Here is an 18,062-nt window from a genome sequence, read left to right on the forward strand (position 1 = left end):
TATAACTGTATCTGCTTCTGTCTGTCTCTTTGAAGCTGTGTCTCTCTTTGTCTCTGTCTCAAAGAATCTTTGTCTCCATCTGTACATCTCTACATATTTCATGTCTCTGCAGATCTCACTTGCTCCGTCTGACCCTTTCCCTCTTGAAGTACCTCTGGGTATGTCTCAAGATGTGACTGTTTCTACATATGTCTCCTAATCTATGTGTCGCAGTCTGTTTCTCTGTGTGTATGGGGGGGGTGGGGGGTGCGGTATTTGTGTTCAGTCTTCCACTATGCATGTTTTTGCCTGAGAGTCTCTTTTCTATGTTTATCTGTGTGTATGCCTGTGCTTCTAGTTCTGTGTGTCTTATTTTTTCTCTCTCCCTCTCACTGTATATCTGTCTTCTCACATGTCTGTTATTCTGGTATCATGTTTTCTTTGAGTCTCTCTGTTTCTGTTTCTTTCTATGTGCCTCCATACATGTTTGGGTCTCTCTGTGTCTTCCTCTTTAATTACATCCCCTCCTGTGTCTTTTTCTCTGAGTGTGCCTCTGTAACCGTCTCTCTCTCTCTCTCTCTCTCTCTCTCTCTCTGTCACTGTCTTCTCTTTTTGTATGTTTGTTTTTATTTCCCTGTGCATCGTTTTCCCTCTTCCTCTCAATATCTTTTTTATGTTTATCTCTTTATTTGTGTGCATGTGTATATATGTTTTTCTGGGCTTTGGGTCTCTTTTGTAATATATGACTCTCTTTGTGTGGGTATGCTTTGTGTGTGTGTGTGTGTGTGTGCATGTGCACACAGTGTGTACACATGTGCAATGCACATATGTTTGTATGTGTGCATGCCTGCTTCTAACATATTGGTTAGAACAAACACACTTCATTCAGTGCTTTGAACTGCCACAACACCTGGGGCTTGGTATTAATACCTTAAAAGTCCTTACCTTTTGACCAGTCCTCCATTTGTACTTCTGTTCTTGTTTGCTTTGGCAATGTCTCTGATTCTCACTCCAAGACTGAAGCTAAAATAAAGCCAACTCTAGATAAATAAACTTAAAACAATATATAAGAACACACCTAAACCTTACCTTTGTTTACTACAGAATTAACAGGATAAATGGTTCTTTAAAACATTTACAACAGGAAAATTAACTCTATTTCAACAGCTGAAATAAAGTCTTTTTCTCAGAAAAAAGTTTTATTCTTCACAGTTATATTTTCATAAATAATAGTTCAAGTTATGTTTTTAGACCTTTTTGCTGCTTTGATTACAGAACATTTAAATTTATTTAACTTAAATCTTCTCCAACTATAATTTCTTGCACCAAAAATTTCAAATTTATTAATCTGAGTTTGGTATGCATATATTCATATAAAATATTAAACACTTGTAAAAGCAATTTAATATTGTTATTGTAATTTTTAAATAAAACAAATCAAATCATTAACCTGTAAAAGTATTGGTATCTCTCTGTTGCACTTGTTTTCATAGTAAACACAGTAAAAGCTATGTACATTTCTTGTTTTGTTTTTGGCTTGCTTTAAAGTGAATAAAATTAGATTTGCCTCACAGCTAGAACTCTGCGTTCTTTAAAAAGTCCTCAAATAAAGCTGTAGTAAGCTTCTCCTTTTCCAATTTTCTCTAAATATGTTGATCTGGAGTTGGCAATCTTTTTCTAAGTTCCTCATTTACTTTTGGATTAGTTGAAAATATAGGAAGTTATTAATATCAAAGAAATATGTTCTAGTCAATGAAGCCATTTCCCTACATATTGCCCAAAAAGGTTAATAATAATTGCAGTATTTTAATAAGAGATTCATATAGCAAGACATGTAGAAAATACAGTCTTTAATAACCTCTGGAGTATTTTAAAACATGTCTTACAGGCTTTAATGTGCTTAGTAATATACTATTTAAAACCATAATTTTATCCCTCTGCAATATACAGTCACTCTTCCTCATCATTTACCCAGCTAATGAATGCCAGCAATTAGTAAAATGTAATCCCATTGCACAATCATTTTAATGCTTTTAGCACTCAGAAAAGTAAACACCAAATTAATACTGCTCAAGCCATATCAGATCCTAGTTGGAAGCAAGCAATTATAGTTCAGCTCCTCAGGTGTAATTAAATGATTGGAATGATTTAGTTCCATAAATGCAAGTTAATTCATAAGCAAGCAACAAATATACTGGGAGTAATTACAAGAAACATTGACAGTCTAAGCAGGGCAAATTCTTTTATGAGCTTGACATAGTAAAATGCTGCCCTCTCCTGGTCATATAGTTGAATACATTGGGGTCAAAACCAAAAATTCAATGAAGCCTTCTAAAAAGCAGCTAGAACAAATAATAATAACTACTATATTGATTGGATTTCATTCTATATAGTACAAATCTATGATAATTTATAGACGTACATTAAGTTAATGCTTTTTCCAATAAAGTTCTGAGTTTTAAAACATACTAGACAACCTCTAAACAGAGTGCAAATGAACCTTCTAGTACCCATCTGGATGGCCAGTGAACACCTATGATCTCTCAATAGCAAGGCCTAATTAGACTTCTACTCATAATAACTAGCTATGTTTTCACTAGCAATAAAATTTGCATTAAAGATGTAAAGAAAATATTGATTTCACAGAATACTCTATAAAATTAGTTATTCTGAATGAACTCCAGTAATAAAAACAAAAAGATTAAATACTGGTATAACTTGCATAATAAGCATATTTTAAAATGTAAAAAGTAATAAGCTCTGTCCAACATAAAATTCATGCTGGTCTCAAAGCATCCCCAACTTTTTACTTTCTTAGGCTAAAATTCAGGGCAAATTTACTTGTCTACTAGTCACATGGTCCTTAACTTTTCACACTGAACTTTCAGAAGTTTATTATACCTTTAAGTAATGCTATAATCAATAAGTCTGTGTTGAAACATGTATTTGTACCACTAAACCTAATCAGCATCATTCCTTTGCCTTTCTAAAGCATTGAACATGTTCTCTAATAAAATACTGCAATTAGCACAACAAATGTTTACTTCTTCAATAAATGCAAATGATTTGGAGAAGATAATGCTTAACACTATACCAATACTGGGAGGAAGAGAGCATTAAATTAATGCCCTTCTAATTTGCTTTCAAATGTATTAATATAACCATATTCTAAGTCATATCCTGTGCAAATTATAAAAATAAAATAAATCAAAATATTAAAAAGTCCTGTCACTAAGTTTAAAATGTACAGCACATTTGCTTTGCCCTTGATGTCAGAGTCTTATTTTTCAATTCATATCTTGTACACTGTAAGTTAATTGCTTTTGGAAAGTACTTATTATTCATGTAAAAATTAATGTGCCAATGTGTTTAAATCCTCTTAAATGACCATTCATGCATCTTCCTTCTTTAAGTACCAATGAAATCTGTCAAAAGACATCAATGTAAAATGATCTTAAAGAAAGTTCTAATAGAGATTTTTTTCTGCTAACACAAGATTTTCATATTCACCAACTTTACTTAAATTCCATTAATTTTTTAAGCTACTTTTAATAAATTCACCAAGTAAAATTTTTAGGCCCCATAGTCTGTCATTTGTGTTCCAGCTGACATTATGAATATTAATAACCGTGTTATCCTGATTAAATAGGCTTCATATGAAATCCCTGTGAATCCTATAGCTCAGACATCTCATTTTTCCAACTCTTTATGAATTTGGATTCAGACATTAAACTGGAAAAATCTTAAAAAACAGATTTAATGGCACATTTGCATATTCTTAGGCAAAAATTAGATGTTTTAATGATCCAAACAATTAAAACTCATATCTACATATTATAATAGGAATATATTTCGGTAAACATGCAACATATTTTACACTTCTATCCTTTTAAGGACAACGGATTAGGGCTAATAATATACTAATTCCCATCCTTATAAAGATTTGATATCAAGAACTTAATTTTCAGTAAAAAAGAATATATTCACATTAAAACTAGTTGACTTTGTGAGAGAAACTGGGCTGCTTTATCATTATAGATCAAATGTAATTGCTTTATTATTACTAATCTATACCAGATTCAAAAAGCAAAATAAAATCTATTTCCAACTAAAATTTGTTTATAAGTTGTACTGGAGAAGATTACCTATGTTTAAAAAAAAAACTCTAATATAACTAACATTACATATCAGAGTAGCATCTGTTAAATCAAAATACTCTCCATCACAGATTCCTAACATCATTCCTTTAAGTTATTTTTAAATCCTCAAAGATAGTAAATATTTTTATGTACAAGAGAAGAAAAATAAATTAAGCAAATTGGTTATTTCCTTCTCTCTCTTGGCACATGACAAGCTCAATATATCTGACAGTTTCCTAAATTCACCCATCAAAACAATGTAGATTGAAAAAATTTTAAAAAACAGCTCTATGGTTTCAAATGTGACCTGACATTCCTTGTTTACTGGGCATTAAAATTCCTCATGAAACAAAATTTGTTCTGTGACCAATCTAACATTTCTAATTTGTTTAAGAAATCGTAAGTAATTTGTCCTTTAAAATTAAATAATGCCTTTTCATAGAGAAGCATTTAAAACTGGGATTTATTCCCCAAAGTACCAGCATCCAGGATTTAGAAAACTATTTTAAAAGTCATACTGCATGAAAGTCACACTTTAACAAAGAGTTTTGGATGGTTTTGGCTGATGGTATTTTTTTTTTCTTTACATTCCCTTAACTTAATCACAAATTTGTGTGATTTGCATCCAAGTATCAAACTAGGAATCACTTATAATACTGCACTGCATCTAACTATAACTAGAAAAACTTGAAATTTACATTTTCTAGGTTGAGAAAGGTTGATTATTTCTGAGTTTAAATCGTTTTATTAAATGGTCAAAGGAGAGCACTATCTTTCAGACAGTCAAATGTTACTTAACACAACATATATGATATAAACTTATATTCTACTGATGGATTTTCTTCCTAATATATAAAAGTCTCTCAAGCATTTACAGCCCTTGGCACATTCTTTCCCAAAAAGATTTCCTTTCACATAATGTGCCCACCCCTGCCAGGTTCAGGCAAATGAATTTCCTCAAAGCTGGAAAAGCAAGAGAAGGTTGAGGGAGAAAGAACATGGGATGAAAGAAGCCCTGTATCATAGATATCAAAACTGAATATGCATATACTATTTGACTCCACAGTTCCAAAACTAAAAACATTTACAGAAATATTTTTTAAAATATTTTTATATACAAAGATTCATTGAAGCAAAAATTTTTGGAATATTATTTTTAAGAGCAAATATTCACTTATGCTCTGTTATTCTGAACTTCTTTCTGTTCCTCTAACACACCAAGCTTATTCTTGCCTCAGGCTATTACACTTGCTAGTCTCTGCTTAGAATTGTCCCTAGATCTCTGAACTAATTTTTCTCATCATTCAGACCTTGCTCAAAAGTCTTCAACAAAGTTTTGGATGGTCATCCTATCTAAAGTAGAAACTCTTCTCATTGCACTGCATATGCTACAAAATTGCCTTTACAAAATTGATTTGTTTAGGTTTTATCTCTCTTTGTTTTCAATGTATCTCAGGCAACTTTGTACATGAAAGTTTCATGTAAACAGGATCCTTGATTTTCTTCTCTTTGTATCCCCAGAAAAATGTGTGGTACAAAAGAAGTACTCAGCATAAATTTGGCAAATGTGTGGATGGACAGGTAGAGGAAGAGATGGTAGATGGAAAATAGCGCTAACATAAAATATCCAATAAAGAACTCATCAAATAAAAAGTGGTTCAAACATATAGTAAACCCAAATGGCTTATACCATAAATGTAAGAGACACACATGCTATGTATAGATAATTTTTTAAATAAATATTTTTAAAATAGCTACATTGAATGAACCATAAAAAGATGAGTAAGATGGAAAAGATGAATAAATTTCCTATAAAACATGGATAAATAAAACCAGAAAATAATGTTATAATTATACTTGATACATATGATTTAATAGGTCTATTAATTTTTTTTCTAGATGGATACATAGGAAACTATTCCTAGAGTTGAGGTGGACAAACTGAGAATATAAGGAACATTTATTTTAAATCTGTATGCATAACTTTCTTTTTATCATGTGCCTGTATTACATTTCTTTGAATAATAAAATATTTATAAATTACCTAGTAGTTTAATGGGAAAACTTGAGGACATCATATAATGACAGAGATCCCAAATGAATAGAAAGGAAGTGATCTTTATGACTCTCTTGAAATTGGAAAATGTATTTTTCCTTATAACCTTTTATAATTATACTTTCTTTTGGTTATTTGCTCACCTGTTTGGTTCGAGTGAAAGGTCTCTAAATAAACTAATATACATAGCAAGATTTTTTTTTTGAAGCGAAAAGTTTAAGATGTATGAAAGGGTTTCTGAGAATTAAGCAAATGTTTCTTGGAACCACATTTCTTAGTTCAGTTAGGAACCATTTATAATAGTCTGAGTTCAGGAGTTGACAATTTAAAAAAATTATGATGAAAATAAATTATTCTATATTATGAATATTATATCTCTGTCACAGATAATTCCTCTTTGGTATACCCTTTAGTGATTAAGAAATCATTACCAAAAAAACAAAAAGCGAAAAACCAACCCACCTATTTACCATCATTGAAAGTCATTGTGACAGATAATTTTGTGTGTCAACTTGAGTGCATCACAGGGTTCTCTGCTATTTGGTCAAGCATTATTCTAGGAGTGTTGTGAGGATGTATCTGGATAAGTAGATCAGTGGATCAGTAGACTGATCCCTCCCTACCATGAATAGAAATTTCTCCTGTCTGACTGCAGTGGGATGAGATATTACTTCTTTCCAGCACTAGGATTCTGAAATATCTGCTATTTGGGGGCTCAATTCTGTTACTCTTCAGTAGAAATTACATCATTAGCATTCCTGAGTCTCAGACCTTCTGATCTGGAATGGAAGTAAACTCACTCTCCAGGGTCACCTTCTTGCTGACTGCAGATCTTGGGACTTGTTAGCCTCCATAAATGCATGAATCAATTCCTTATAAGTGTGTGTGTGTGTGTGTGTGTGTGTGTGTGTGTGTATCTCCTATTAATATTTTTTTCTCTCAGTAACACTAATGCAATCATTAAAGAACATCAAGAGAAAATAAATATCTAGTGTTTCAAATATGTTTTAAAATTTTTTAAACATTTAAAAAAATTGGAGGCAAAACAATATACTATTTTGAATATTACAACAGTCTTCAATGAGAGTTCCAAATGGCAGTTGAGAATTAATATGGTGTGGCATACTAGTTTAAAACAAACAAACAAAAAGCAAAATCTTAAAACTAGTATTATTTTCAGAGAGCTAATAACATACCAGGATTTTATAAAATATCCTGAGACGTTTTGCCTTAAACCAAACTAAACCAAATCACTTAATCTAGCACAGAACACAATATAAAACAAAGTCAGCTCATAGCATAGTTTCTGCAGGGAACAAACAGCTTGTTTTCTTAAGATTCATATGGTGCCAAGTTCTGATGCAATGACATACTCCTGCACACAAAGGCTTACATTTCCACACAATCAACTGAAGTTCTTGGCAAATCAAAGATAAAAAACGTACTAAAGCAAGTTAAATCAATCTATAATTACAACATTAATAGCAGCCACTTGAAATCAAACAAAACAATGGCTACCAGAAATGTCTTTCTAAAACAAAGAAAAAATAATCATATAATATGTTTAATTCATTATATATCCTTATGCTAACACATTTAATTGAAAAAAATCCACTTAAATTTTTCTATGATTTCTACAGTTTAACAATAAATACTAATACTAATACTAATATTAACAAATACAGGCACATATATGAGAGTAAGTTTACTCTAATAACAACAGTTACACTTTAAGTTTTGAACATGTGGTAACAATTTCATAATTAATACAATCTTTAGCTATGCAATTTAACAAGATTATCATGCTGAATTACTCCCAATGAGCAATGTTGCATGTAAATTGTATACTTTATTTTAAAAACTTTAATAGTAAAGAGAGCTTCTAGGTTGTAGAATACAGTTACTAGAAACCAAGTATTTCAAAATAGTGAAATAAGTGTTAGGTCTATTGCTCAAATTTCTGGTCCAATATAAAAAAAGTCAAAACCATTACCATTCATTTTTCTGAGAAACCACAAAGCTCAAGTAATTACTTGAATAATTCTTAATAAATGTTTTCATTAATGAAAACTGTGCAATATGATCCTAGGAATGGAGCCAAGATGGTGGAACAGAAGTACCCTTTGCAGGACCCTGCAGGAGACAAAAGTCAGGGCAACAAAGGAAAAACTATATTCTGAGAAGAGAGAGGAAAAACTCTTGAGAACCAACAAAGAGGTGATGGAAAACCTAAACAGACTGGCAAATCAGAAAAGGAACTCACGGAAAAAGTTCAAAGCAATTTGCAACTTCAACCCCAGCTCCCAGACTGGAGGCGGGGAACCCAACACAACAGTATAAGGAAAGCTAGAAAGTACAAACAACCCTGGTAGTCTGGCAGTCCTAAGTGCAGGAGAAATCCACTGTTCTTACAAGCCTTAAATCTAGGTCAGGGATTTGGTCTAAAAGTGACTCCTTTTGCACAACAAGGTAGTTTTTGAGAAGAAATTCCTTACATTGTTCAGTATACAGAGTGCTATAGTGAGGAAGAGTGATCTTCTTAAGGGTCTTACTGCTAGGGACTAAGCTGCTCTGGGGATCAGAAAACCTGGAACAATCACAATTCAGTGTCCCTGCTGCACTGACTGGATGGAAGATGAACACATGAGGCAGTCATGGCTTGGGAGAGTATCTGAAACCAGAAAAGGTTCATACACCAGTGAACACTGCTGTCATGGCATTAAGTGGAGGTTGTAGCAGTCAGTGATTCTGCCAATTGTAGTAGAAGCCACCTGGTAATCCCCACTCCAGCACAAAACTCTGTGGTTTGATTATCTGCTGCTCCACCTCCACCCCTGCACTCAGAGGCAAATCTGGGATATGCTACAGTTTGGATTTTTGCCACTACCTGGGTGCACAGACTAGAAATCTCTGGGCTGAATATATGTCCCACACGAAGGGGGCATATACACTCTCAGTGACAAGGATGTACAGTGGTCCCAACAGGGCCAGGCCACTTGAGGTACAGACTGAAAACCTCTGGAGTGAGTCTATATTGCATGGAACAGTTGATAATCCATCCAAACTGAGTCTACAAGGAGGGCTTGCTGTGACTCTGACATCCCCCATGCTGGGTACACACACTAAAAACCTCTAGAGAGAAGAGCCTGCTACCATCAACATTCTCCTACCTGTCCAGAGAGAAACATCCTGCTTTCTGCCCCAACTTATTTGGTGTCAGCTGAGGGGAGTCACAATAATCCAAAGCTGTGACCACCTACCCCAACCCAACTCCCTACCTATCACGTTTCAACTACTGAAAATCCCCAAGCAAGCATAGTCAAGTAACTTGGTTAGAAGAAATTTTTCACTCACTTTGTTTCCTCCATTTATTCTATTATTCCTGATTATTTTTCATTTTATTTATATTTTTTAAATTTAATTTTTTCCTCTCTTGTCTTTTTGCTTCCCTTTTCTTTTCTCTTGCTTTACCTTTCTCTTTTCTTTTAAATTTTTTCTTTTTCTTAAAACTTTTCTTCTGTTCTTTGTTCTTCCTTTAATTTCTGTATTGGTTTATTCTATATTATTTTTGCCCTTTTCTGTTGTTATTGCTACTGTGGCTGTTATTTTTATTTGGTTCATACTTTATTTATCTGGTTTGTTTTTATGTCACTATTACTGTAGTTTGTATTCTTTCTGTGTGTTGCTGGGAACTGTGCTTGGCACCTTGGGCATAGTGTGCTATTTTGTTGCTGAGCTATTATATTCTTAGCCCAACTGAAATAAATTGGACCTTACTCCAGCTATGACCTAGTTTCACTGAAGTCTTGGTGAATACTTTAACTTAAAGAGTCAAGAAGATAAAAGACCCCAGCCAACAAGTAGGTCCCAAGTAGGCACGTCTGGGGAGAGGAACCAGAAGTTCCACTCCTAGACCCTCACCCCCACAGAAACAGCAGAGAGAAATAACAATTGTTATAGACACATACCTACAAGGGATCTCAGCATCAGATACTTCCATACCCTCTCAGAACACTTGGTGCTGACAAGAGACAGGAGGGATAAATACAGAGGAGACACCCCTTTACCATGCTGTCTACACCATACCTGTCACAATTACCACAGGGTTCCAACTGTTGTGAAACCTACAGAGAAAGTGGGTCCCTCAGATTCCAACATAATACGGGCTGTCTTAAAACACACTAATCACAAACAAAGAAGTGATGGGGGACATTATACAATTAAGTCCACTTGAAATTATACTCAACACGACACAACTAATTGATATCTCACAGCAGATCATCAAGAAAGGTCTGCTTACTAAGAGGGGTCTCACATAAAAGTGAAGAGTCATCCATCCCAAAAGATATGTACACCTCAATGCAGGAACAGAATGTGAAGAAAACAAAGCAATGTGACACCTTAAAGTTCATAACTCTTTAGTAAGTGATTCCAAAGATATGAAAGTGGGTGAAATGCCAAATAACTTCAAAGAATGATTAAAAAAAAAAAAAACTCAATGAATTCCAAGAGGATACAAATAAACAGGATACAAATAAAATTAAGGAAGACATTGTTTGACATAAATGAACAATAAAAAGAAATTTTGAAAAAAAAATAGAAAACCTAGAAATAAAAAACTCAGTAAGTCAGATGAAAAATTCAATTGAAAGGTCAATCAATAAATTAGATCAAAGAGAAGAATATGAGCTTAAAGACAAAGCTTTACATTCACATAGTAAATATGCAAAGAAGGAGGAGAATAAGAATGAGGAGGAGAAGGAGGAGGAGCAAGGAAAAAGAAGAAGAAAAAACAAATGAATAGAAAGAACAAGAACATTCTGTGACATCATTGAAAGACCTGTGAATTATTCTGTGAATAATCAGAGTAGAAAAGGGAGAAGAGTTATAGACTGAATGCATAGAAAATTTATTCAATGAAATAGTTGAGAATACTGAGAAATCTGGGAAAGACAAAGACATTCAGGTTCAGGAAGCATTTGGAACTCAAAATAGGCATGTCCAGTAAAAGAACTCTCCACAAAATATTATAGTTAAACTACAAAGAACAGAACAAAGAAAGATTATTAAAAGCTGCAAGAGAGAGGTGCCAAATCATACTTAAAGAATAACAGCAGATTTCTTAGCAGAAACTTTAAAGGCCAGGAGAGCATAAAATGATGTATTTCAAGTCCTTAAAGAAAATAACTGCCAACCTAGATTAGTATTATTATACCTAGCAAAGATAAGACCTTAGAACACAGGCATAAACAAAGGGAATTCATGACTACTAAACCAAAGTTACAAAAGATACTTAGAGAAATCCTATGTCTAAAAGAGGAAAAAAGATAAACATAATCATGAGAGCACAGCAAAGAATAAATCTCACTGAAAGACTAGAAAAGCAAATGAGAAGAATCACTCATTATCAATACAGTAAGCTATCTAACCTCTGAGATTAAAAAAAATGAAAAAGAGAAAGAAATGAACACAGAATATTCAAAACAATGAGGAAAAAAATGACAGAAAAAAAAGCACACACCTTTCAATAATAACCCTGAATGTAAATGGTCTTAATTTTCCCATTAAAAGGTACAAACTCGGGCTGGGGATATATCTCAGTAGGTAGAGTGCTTGTCTCCCATGCACAAGACCCTGGGTTAAATCCCCAGCACCAAAAACAAAAACAAAACAAAAAACCAGGATGGAAAATGACAGTCCAAAAAATGGAATCTGAAAGTGAGTAGGCAGAGCTGTACTCCTATCCAACAAAGAGACTTTATGCCAAAATCTGTCAGAAGAGACAAAGGCAACTACACACTGATAAAGAGGACAATTCCTCAAGAGGATATAACAATTGCAAATATATATGCAATAAGCATTGAAGCACCCAATTTTATAAAACAAACATTACTGGGCATAAAGTGAAATATAGGTTCAAATACAATAATAGATGACTTTAATAACTTACTCTCACCAAAAGATAAGTCATCTAGACCAAAGATAAATAAATTTTAAAAATATCAGAATTAAATTATACTATAGATCAAGTAGAGTTAATAGACATCTAAAGGATATGTCATTTAATAACTGAGAATAAACATTCTTTTTATCAGTCCATTGAGCTTTTTCAAACACAGATTATATGTGAGGCTATAAAGCAAGTCTTAACAAACTTTACAAAAATGAAATAATTCCTTGTATTTTATCAGATCTTAGTGAAAAAGAACAAGAAATCAACAACAGCAAGTATAGAAATAATTCAAACACATGGAGATTGAACAGTACACATTGGACAATGGATCACTAAATAAATCAGAGAAGAAATTTAAAAATTCCTAGAATCAAATAAAAATGGAAACAACATACGAGAACCTGTGAGATATAGTGAAAGCAACACTAAGAGAAAAGTTTATAGGTATGAGTGTCTACATTAAAAAAAAAAAAAAAAACCCTCAAATAAATACCCTAATGATGCATCTCAAGGTCTTAGAAAAACAGAACAAAGTAACCCCAAGAAATCACTAGAGGGAAATAATAAAGATCAGTGCAAAAATAAATGAAATGGAGACTAAAAGAACAAACCAAAGGGATTGATGAAACAAGTAGGCTCTTTGAAAAGATAAACAATACTGACAAACCCTTAGTCATATTAAGCAAAAGAAAGAAAGAGAAAACAATTACATAAAATTAAAGCCAATAAAGGCAATATTATAACAGATAAAACTGGAATTCAAAGGATCATTAGGAACTATGTTGAAAAAGTATATTCCAATACACAGAAAGTCTAGAAGAAATGGACAAACTTCTAGACACATATGACCTACTAAAACTGAGCCAAAAAGATACTTTAAAAAACCCAACAAATAGATCAATAACATACAAAGAGATTGAATCACTAATAAAGAGTCTCTTAACAAAGAAAAACCCAGGCCCAGAAACATTAGCTGCTGAATTTTGCCAGACTTTTAAGAAGGTCTAACATGAATGCTCATCAAACTATTCTATAAAATAGAAAGGAAAGAAATCCTTCAAAAATCATTCTACAAAGGCAGTATTACCCTGCTATAAAATCTGATAATACAACAAGAAGAACAAAAGAAAATTATAGACCAATATTCTTGGTGAATACAGATAGAAAAATTCTCAATAAAATATTTGGAAATAGAATTCAACAATACATTAAAAGGTAAAACAGCATGACCAAGTTGGTTTCATTCCAGAATGCAAGAATGGTTCAAATTCATAAATTTATTATGGTACATGAATAGAATTAAAGACAAAAAAATCATGATCATGTCAAGAGATGCTGAAAAAGCTTTTGACAAATTCAACATCCCTTTATGACAAAAATTCCTAAGTAAAACTAGGAATAGAAGGATCATGCCTCATCATAATAAATGCTATATATGACAAACCCACAGCCACCATCATATTGAAAGGGGAAAAACTGAAAGCATTTCCTCTAGAATCAGAAACAAGAGTGTCCATTCTCACCATTCTTATTCAATATAATACTTGAAATTTTGGCCAGAGCAATTAATTGTCAAGAGAATGAAAGAAAAGGATACAAATAGTAAAGGAGGAAGTCAAATTATTCTTGTTGGCAGATGATAATAATTCTATTCTGAGAAAATCCTAAAGACTCTACCAAAACCTCTTAGAACTGATAAATTCAGTTATATCACTGTTTTAGTCAGCTGTAGGGGTGCTGTGACTAAATGATCTGCTGTAACTAAATGATCTGAATAGCAAAATCATAGAGGAGAAAAGGCTCCTCTATGATTATTTGAGGGCTCATGGTTTCAGAGGTCCTCGTCCACAGAAGGTCAGCTCTATTCCTCAAGGCTCAAGGTGAGGCTGAACATCATGGCGGAAGAGTGTGGCAGAGGGAAGCATCTCACATCATCAGGAGAGAGAGACTCCACTCTTCAGATACAAAATATATACCCCATAGTGACACCCCAATTCCCACCTCCTTCAATCACACCCTACCACTTCAATTAATCCCATTAGGTAGCAGTAACTAATTTACAATCCAATCATTTCTTCTCTGAACCTTCCTGCATTGTCTCACATGTTAGTTTTTTGGGGAAACCTCACATCCAAACCATAACAATCACTGATAGGTATCATCCTCTGGCAGGAAATGAAGGGTAGAGGGAAAGAAGCAGGATGTACAGGACAGGCAGAATATGGGGATATAGACAGAACAGGATTAGCTAATGTGAATCATAAATACAATAGTTGAAGGTTGGAAACTGATAAATAGGCATACAATTTTCCTCACCAAGCTACTCAAGAGGCCATTTGTTATACCCTGAAGCAGTTTCCAAGTTAGTTACTGCTACCTAATTGTAATTTAAGTAATTAATTTTATCACTTGGAGTCATACCAACATGAACCTGAAATATTTACTAATTCTATTTTAAGAGATTTATTTCCATTGCAGACACTGCCTATTTATAGAATTATCATATTTTTTGTACAAGTACAATAATTTGTTTTTTGTTTGTTTTATTTATTTGTTTAATGATACTGGGGACTGAACCCAGTGGTGCTCTACCACTGAGCTGCTTCGTCAGCTCAGCTCATTCTTACATATATACATTTTTTTCTTAGCTATATATCATATATTCTTAGCTATATAACATATTCTTAGCTATATTTATATATGTATCAAGATGTTCTTATATATATATATATAGCTAAGAATATATATATGGCTAGGAATACATATATATTCTTTCACAGCTTTATTTCGGTAAAATTGAAGTACAATAAATTGCACATATTTGAAATACATACCCAATACAATCAATATAAAAATCATTCCCATTACTTGTTTTAAAAATTTGAAATCATGGAGACCATTTCCTGAATGATTTATTACATAAGAAATCAATCACCTTAAGATACAAAGGACCCCAACCCACATGTCAACTCCTTCAAAATTAAATGACACTTATAAATATCTCACAGATCAAGGAAGAAAGCACAAGAAAATTAAATAAAAATAGGTTTGAACTAAGTGATAATAAAAGCTTAAAATATCAGAATCTGGGATGAAAGAATACTGACATGAACATTTATAACAAAGTACTTGTATCAGAAAGAAGCAAGATTAACAAATTATGTTCAGATTTGGTAGTAGGAAGGTAAAAAAGAGTAGGAGCAGAAATACATGAAATACAGAAGAAATAATATACCTAAGAGTTGATAAAAACATCAAACAAGTCTAAGAAAATACCAAGAAAATAAATAAAAATTAATATCAATGGAAATGGAGCTATCAAAATAACCCTACAGATGCTAAAAATATATTAAGTTAGTAGTAATATTAAATATTAAATATACAATTGTATATTGTATGCCAACATACATGGTAGCTTACAAAACATAGTCTATATTGGAAAAGGAACTGTGTGCTACTGAGAAAAAAGTGTACTCAGTCATGATGATATATTCTATGTATGTCTGTTAAGTCCAAATTATCAATTGTATTTTTTAGTTCTACAGCTACAGAAGGGTTGGTTTGATTTATGTAGATGCTCCATTTGGGGTATAAATATTTACAATTGTTTTGTTTTGTTTTGTTGATGTACAACTCCCTTAAGTAGTATGAAATGACCTTATTTGTCCCTTCTGATTAACTTTGGCTTGAAGTTCACTTTATCTGATAGAAGGATAGAAACCCTTGCTTGTTTACAAGATCCATTTGAATAAGTTTTTTGCCCATCCTTTCATCTTCAGTCTGTAGATGTCTTTGCCTATAAGTTGAGTCTCTTGAAAACAGTATATTGTTGATCTTGTTTTTTAATTCAATCTGTCAGTCTGTATCTTTTGATTGATGGCCTTAAGTCATTTACATTCAATGTTATTATTGAGAAATTATTTTTATTCCCTGTCATTTCATTTCAATTTTTAGTTTGAATTCATTTCTCCTTTAATTGACTATTCTTCTAGAGTAGTTCCTCCCTTTACTGGTTTTCACTTATATTTTTCATTTCTTCTTCATGAAATATTTTATTGGGAATGTTTTATAGTGTAGGTTTTCTAGTTGTGAATTCTTTTAACTTTTTTTATCACAGAAGGTTTTTATTTCATCATCAATACTGAAGTTTAATTTGCTGGGTATAATATTCTTGGATGCATCCATTTTCTTTCAGAGCTTGGTATATATTAGTCTAAGAACTCCTAGCTATGAGGGTCTGGGCTGAGAAATCAGTTGAGATCTGGACTGGTTTCCCTCTAATTGTTACCTGCTGCTTTACTCTGTCAGTCTTTAAAATTCTATCCTTCTATACGCTAGTCATTTTCATAATAATGTGCCTTGGTGTAGGTATGTTGTAATTTTGTATCTGAGGTCCTATAAGCCTCCTATATTTGAGTTTTCATTTCATTTTTTATGTATGGGAAATTTTCTGATATTATTTCATTGAAAAGATTGTGCATTCCTTGGGTTTGTATTTCTGAGGCTTCATCTATCCCAATAAATCTTAAATTTTGTCTTTTTAGATTATCCCATATTTCTTGAAATCACTGTTCATGGTCCCTTAACATCTTTTCTTCACAGTCAACTTTGTTTTCAATATTATATATTTTGTCTTTATTGCCTAAAACTCTGTCTTCCAAGTGATCTAGTCTGTAGGTGATGCTTTCCATTGAATTCTTAATTTGGCTTACTGATTTCTTCATTTTGAGGATTTCAGCTTGATTTTTTTTTTTCACAATCTATCTTTATTGAAGTGATCTTTCACTTCCTGTAGTTTTGTCCTCATTTCACTTCTTACATCATCTTTTATTTCACAGATCAATTTGACTAAGCACATTCTAAATGCCTTCTCTGACATTTCTTCCACCCACCACGGGGTCATTATATTCTGTTATTGAAGTACTTTGATATATTTGGGATGATTTGTTCTCTTGCTTTTCCATGTTATCTGTGTCTACTCATCTGGCAGTATGGATCTGAGGTAGTACAGTTTCTACCTTGTGGACTTATAGTGTTCCTGAAGGTTTGCTGTATCTCACATTTAAGGGGAGACATATAACAATCAATACAAACAATATAAGCATTAAACCAAATAGTTCCTACTATGACATCTACAATGCTAATTATCACAATAAATAGAGATATGATCAGTTATTGCTTTCAATTAAAAGAGCAAGATTGCAAAGGGGTTTACAGTTTCAAAAGGTGGATAGAGAGAAAATAGAAGTGATACAGGATGTGATCGTTATGAGGGAGGAGGAGAGGAGATAGATATAAAAAAAATAAAGGAAGAATGAAAGAGAGAACAACAGAGATTGACCGTTAGAAGAAAAGAGAAAGAGAATCAAGGGAAACAGGTAAGAGAAAAAAATGTATATAGGAGGTTTCAAGATGGCGGCCTAGAGGGTGGCTGCATTTCATGTTGCTCCAGGACTCAGGATTCAAAAGAGGAGATATTGAGACACTTGGGACCAACTCAAAGCAGCCGGGTGACTCTCACCCGTTGGGAAGGCCTCCCGGATGGGACGGTGGTCCCGAAACGCAGGAAACTTTGTGAAATAGAGCTGCCGGCGAAGCACCCCCTCCCCCCGCTGGAGCAGTGAACTCAGACAACTGGGAGCGCCGTAAAGGAGGCCGCTCACCACAGCGCGGGGACTCGGAGCAACCACTGGGGCTCCGGCGGCTGCCCAGGGGAGGAGTGGCGAGGAGAGCTGTGTGGACTCAGAACACGGGGGCCTGCCCTGAGGAGAGGAGGAGGAGGAACGTGGCCGCTTGGATTCGGAGTGACTGCACCAGAGTGCAGGCGGTTGCCAGAGGAGAAGCTGCGCGGCGAGCTGTTTGGACTCAGAACGACTGCTTCTGAACACCGGGGCCTGCCCTGAGGACGAGGAGGAGGAAGAGGAGCGTGGCCGCT

The 18,062-nt window shown here is 33.6% G+C and overlaps 1 protein-coding gene across 15 annotated transcripts in view; it reads right to left on the minus strand.

The window, feature by feature from the left end:
• MIPOL1 (mirror-image polydactyly 1) overlaps positions 1–18,062 on the minus strand; it is a 326,832-nt gene that overhangs the window by 244,588 nt on the left and 64,182 nt on the right. For 11 of the 15 annotated variants that reach the window (XR_013760621.1, XM_079120134.1, XM_079120138.1 and 8 more), the window contains one exon: positions 925–1,002. The exons of the other annotated variants lie outside the window; for them this stretch is intronic. Coding sequence is in view for 6 of the 11 variants with exons in the window: in XM_079120138.1 (XP_078976264.1) it covers positions 925–943 (19 nt within the window). In the remaining 5 variants the exon portion in view is untranslated. The remainder of the gene's footprint in view (positions 1–924; positions 1,003–18,062) is intronic. 15 annotated transcript variants of the gene reach the window in all.

Source organism: Sciurus vulgaris (assembly GCF_902686455.1).
Source record: "Sciurus vulgaris genome assembly, chromosome: 2".
NCBI classification, from domain to species: domain Eukaryota; kingdom Metazoa; phylum Chordata; class Mammalia; order Rodentia; family Sciuridae; genus Sciurus; species Sciurus vulgaris.